This window comes from Tachyglossus aculeatus, chromosome 3, assembly GCF_015852505.1.
Source record: "Tachyglossus aculeatus isolate mTacAcu1 chromosome 3, mTacAcu1.pri, whole genome shotgun sequence".
NCBI classification, from domain to species: Eukaryota; Metazoa; Chordata; class Mammalia; order Monotremata; family Tachyglossidae; genus Tachyglossus; species Tachyglossus aculeatus.
Window position 1 is genome coordinate 5,119,103 of NC_052068.1, and position 5,000 is coordinate 5,124,102.

The 5,000-nt window shown below is 48.3% G+C and overlaps 1 protein-coding gene across 1 annotated transcript in view; it reads right to left on the bottom strand.

Moving 5' to 3' along the window:
• Positions 1 to 5,000, bottom strand: part of EBF3 (EBF transcription factor 3) — a 240,657-nt gene that overhangs the window by 25,380 nt on the left and 210,277 nt on the right. The window contains exon 11 of the mRNA XM_038743679.1: positions 983 to 1,071. Within this exon, the coding sequence (XP_038599607.1) occupies positions 983 to 1,071 (89 nt within the window). The remainder of the gene's footprint in view (positions 1 to 982; positions 1,072 to 5,000) is intronic.

The following is a 5,000-nucleotide window of genomic DNA, read 5'->3' on the forward strand; positions in this document are numbered from 1 at the left end:
CAGGAGCAAAGAAAGGCTGGCATCGGTTGCTAGCGCGTTTGCAAATTAAAAGGGAAACCTAGTGATCATGCCTCGTCTCCCGCCGAGGAGCACGAAGAGGAAGCGTCTGAAACATTTTCCCGGGGTCCTGAAAAGCTAAGGATGCCAGAACTTGAGGGACCCCGGAATCGAAGCTCAGATCATCGGTCAAAGGGCTACGCCTCTCCCTCCTTCATTTGGGTTTTCGAGTTTTCACCCGAAAACCAGAGATTGGACGAAAGGGAAAAGGAGAGATAAAAAAAAAAGCGAGGCCCAGTGATATCAAAAGAGAGGAAAATTATAAGCTTGACTTATCTCTAATGTTATACATCAAAATGAAATTTCTCTGATATGTGTCATGGGCATAAACAACACACACTGCTTTGGTCTTGCTTGAATTTAAATGAAAAAGTCCCTCTAGATATTAATATGTGGACTTCATTTGTTAGCCTGCTAAGTCGGGGACTTATAACAAAAGCTTTGTAAACAAAAGATTAAACCGAATGGAGCTTTAGAAAATGAAAAGAAAACAAGAGTCAAATAATCACAGATCAGAGTGGGGCTGCTCAGATTGGAATCACTACAGGCTACTGGAGTGGAAAATGTTTAATTGAACTCTTTCATTACGGAGGGAAGTTTACGTTCCTCTCGCAGAATCCAAAATATCTGTAGCCAGTAAAAACCTCGCTTCCCTTTCATCGGAACTGCTTTCTGGCAGAAATGAAATCTCCCCCTGAAAACTTTGCGAACTTTTCACCACCCACGGTGCCTGGAAAGGCCGCGATCTGGGAAGCCGGCCACACGGGACGTACCTGCTGTTATTTTCCAGCCGCTGCCCTCGGCGTGGTTTTGTCCGACCCCCAGCGCGTGCCTCGCCTTGAACCCGACAACCACATCGACGACAACCACGACAACGACAAGCAGCCCGGAGCCCCCGGAATCTCTCGTCGGCCATTTTACTAACCTTCGGTAACCTCTCTGGATCTCCTGGATGTCGCGGAATGACTTTTTGCAACCTCTGAAAGCCATAATCTATGGTTGGTTCATTAAGGGCTGAAACATAAAACAGATCCATGGGTCAGTTGAGTTTGCTCTTGGGGGTGGGGGGTACCCGTTCCTTGGGTGACCAACCCGTCTCCCGCATCTCCTTCCCAGACATGCCAGACATCTCAGACATCCCAGACATAGAGAAGCAGCGTGGCTCAGTGGACAGAGCATGGGTTGGGAGTCAGAGGTCATGGGTTCTAATCCCGGCTCCGCCACTTATCGGCTGTGTGACTTCGGGCAAGTCACTTAACTTCTCTGGGCCTCAGTTACCTCATCTGTAAAATGGGGATTAAGACTGTGAGCCCCACGTGGGACAACCTGATCACCTTGTATCCCCTCAGCGCTTAGAACAGTGCTTTGCACATAGTAAGCGCTTAACAAATACCATCATTATTATTATTATGCCTCCAGCAGGGTGGCCTTCCTCAAGGAACCAAGCCTTCCCTCCTCATTGGCACTGGGGGTGGAGTGGGGGGAGAGGAGAGAGGCACGTGAATTAGACTGGAAGTGAGGCCAAGGGTGACCCGCTCTCTTGCAAAAATGGGGGTAAGGGTAGCTCCTCGCGGGTCTCGGGGCCATATTGAGCGATCGCCAGAGTCGTGATGTGATGTCTGCATCCCGGACCGTACTCTAGACCCGGGCATGGATTTATGGGAAACTGGCAATTATGACATATGTCCAGCTATTGCTAGCTTCAGATTTATCCCTGTAGTCCTTTTTTGTCTAGCATATTGCCTTGCACACAAACCAGGCTGCAGGAGCACTTAATCTTACAAAGCTTTAATAATCTGTGAATGGCTGACTACAAACTGATGTAGAGGACTATCATTCTACAGCTGCAATCCACTAGCCTCATGAAATTGCAGGCCACAAATAGTAATTAATCTTTTTATCCCTCAAATTGTAATTTTGACTATGAACTGTGCTTGGTCATAAATCAGGAACACAAGCTGCGGTGTACAGTGCATGAATCATGATTCTACCTCTGTTGGACTGCACACATTGTGTTTAACAAGCTTTATAAGGAGTCATAGGGCTTTATTATAGCTCTGCCTGACTCAAACAAAAACTGAGCCCCGAGGCCCCCCGGACTAGAGTTAAGATGAAAATACTTATTAGAGCATATTACATCTCGATGTAGATCGCGTCTTCGGCGGAATGACTCCGCGGTGCGAGACGCTACATAAATCAGTGGGTTTTCGGAGACTAATAAGGACCGCCTCTCCCTATTCATTACTCAGCCTGCAATTTAGGCCATCACTCATTAGTCAGCATGTAATTTGATAATTAACACCGTCTGACTCAGCAGGTTCACGGAGCACAAGTGAACACGGAGTCCGCGACAAGGTAGAGACGAAGTAAGGCTCCGGCCTTGAGCCGAGGTCAGCGGGGGGTGGCACCCCTTGCCCCCCGCCCGGACCCCACCCCCCATCCCCGACCTTAGGGTCCGGGGCCACCCTCGCCGGCGCCCACCCACCCGCCCAGACCCTCAGCCTGGCACCCGACGCCAGGGACGCGACCACGCGCTCTCCGTAACCCGCCCGAAAGTCGAAGACCGCAATCCGACTTGACATTCCATCATGCATCTCGGAGACAAAGGTCCACATAGAAATGTGAAGTAAGACATTTTCTTGTTAATAAAGCATTGATCCGCGGTATTGATTTTACATGACATGGCTTTTGCTGGGATTTTGCCCTCTCTTTTCTTTGCAAATAGTAAAGCTCTTCAAAATGCCTCGGCGTGGCGAGTGACACGGCAAAATTTCTAACTCTCTGTGATGTAAATTCTATATGTGTAAAACCACTTCATAATCAGACCATTAATCATCGGAAGCTGTCAGCGTGGACTTGGGGGACAATTTGTCATGTCTTTCCATGGGCTTCACAAGGGTGTCAAGCCAGAGTCTGGTGTGTGAGGACAACGGAAACCTTAGGTTCAGACTCTCCGAACGACTTATTCCAAAAAGGATTAAATAAAGTATTACATTTCTTGATTAGGGAACATAACGGATGTCTCGCTGTGCATTCGTAACGTGTCAAAGTTTCTTCTATTTCCCAGCTAATCGCCATGACTGTTTGACTTAATGAATCCAGCCTGATGAAAGGTGATCAGAATAGATAACTGGCCCAGTGCCTATTGATTTCATGCAAATGGAACTGACAGGTGATAGAAGCTTTAATGCAAGCTTTCAAAAGCTTTATGACTTGTAATAACCAGACGGTCTCATTCTAAGAAAGACATTTTCGATGGTTTCTGTTCAATTGAGACTCTCCCTCTCTATTGCCCCCCCCCCCCAAAATACCTTAAAGCGAGAGTAATGGGGCTCTGCCTCTTGCCCCTCAATTCTGAGGGAGCACATTTTAATGGGAAGAGAGAGGCCCAGAAAACGCTCAGTCCTCCGCTTAATGTTGGAATGATCACGTGTATTTTTGGCACTGTGGTGTGAAGTTCCATGCAAAGCACATTTCAGAGAGAGCCCAGTCTGCCCCTAGACTACTTTGAAAACACCAATGAAATTTGCCGGAGGAATTTAGAGGGAAAGAAGGTTCTCTCTCTCCCTCTCTCTTCCACTTTCTACCCTTCTCTCACCCTTCCCTTCCTCTCCCCCTCTCTCCCCTCTCTCTTTCTCTCCCTCTCTTCCCCCACCTTTCTCCCTTCCTTTCCCTTTTTTCCTCCTTCCCCGTCTTCCCCTGTCTCTCCCTCTCCCCACTCCTTCTCCACTGGAGGAGCCATGACACGGATTCAGCCTTCTTTGAGGTTTTGGAGAATCAGGGGGTTGGGTTATTCAGTTCGCCTCTGTGCCTCACCCAGCAGCTGGCAATATGCAGAACAGATTGACTAATAACAGGCTAAATCCACCTTGACTCTCGTCCCACTTAGAGCGGAGCCTCCAGCAGCCCTGGCTGGCAGAACCTTCTGAGGGCAGAGCCTCATGAAATCTATCACCCGACCGCTTGACAAAATGAGAAGTCAGAAGCGCCTTCACTGGCAAAATCTACAACTAGAGGAGAAAACATAAGACCCTCGCACACACGTGTAATAAATCCTCGATGTGTCGAGTTTACAAGCTGAGTCCGGGGGAGCCAGGGCAGAGTGTTGGCACGTTCTAGTCACCGAGAACTGAGCCAAGCCAATCAATACCACTTTCCTGTTTTAGAACTGGGTAATTATGAGGTGGAGAGATTGCCTGACCTTTCACCTGCACTGCATTACTTTGCTGATATTAAGATAAATTGCCTGATTTTGGGTAAACATATGCTGCAATTCAAACTGTCAGCACTGGTTTGCTCAGGGATAATTTGTATTGATCTCCCAGCTTCTTCACAATTTTGCTTACTGACCTCGTGGATAATTAGAGAAGGAGCTTTGGGTAAGCTAAAGTCGGGGATGAAGAAGAAATATGAAGAAGAACAAAGCAAATTTGCTCTATGTTAATATTTGCCCTCCCGCCTCTGGCTCCGCGCGTTCTGCCAAAGCGGAGGGCCGTGAGCCCCACCGCCAGACAATTCCGCGGTGGCCGTGGAACCGCCCCGGGACCTCGGGCTTGGACCACTGGAAATCGAGTCCGTTTCCGCTCGGCCCGAAAGACGACACAATGAGGCATTATTCCGCTCCAGAACGAGCCCCCACCCCACCACCACCCCCCCAAGCCCTAACTTGCCACTGTTCTCCCTCACCCCGTGGCTCTATCTGGCTCTCGGCTGGCTCTCTCGTGACTCCGAAAAAAGTCATTAGCGCCGGTAATTCGTCCTGAATTCAAATTGGGCTTCGAACGGGCTGGTGAGTGTAAAAGGAGATGAATGAACGTGTCGGCAAAATTATATCATTTGAGATATGTCAGATTACAAGGCTGTTGTATCAAAAGTCATAAAACAAGCCTCCCTTGTGAAATATCTCTTTATTAACCACGCCATAAGATATTAACATTCCTCAT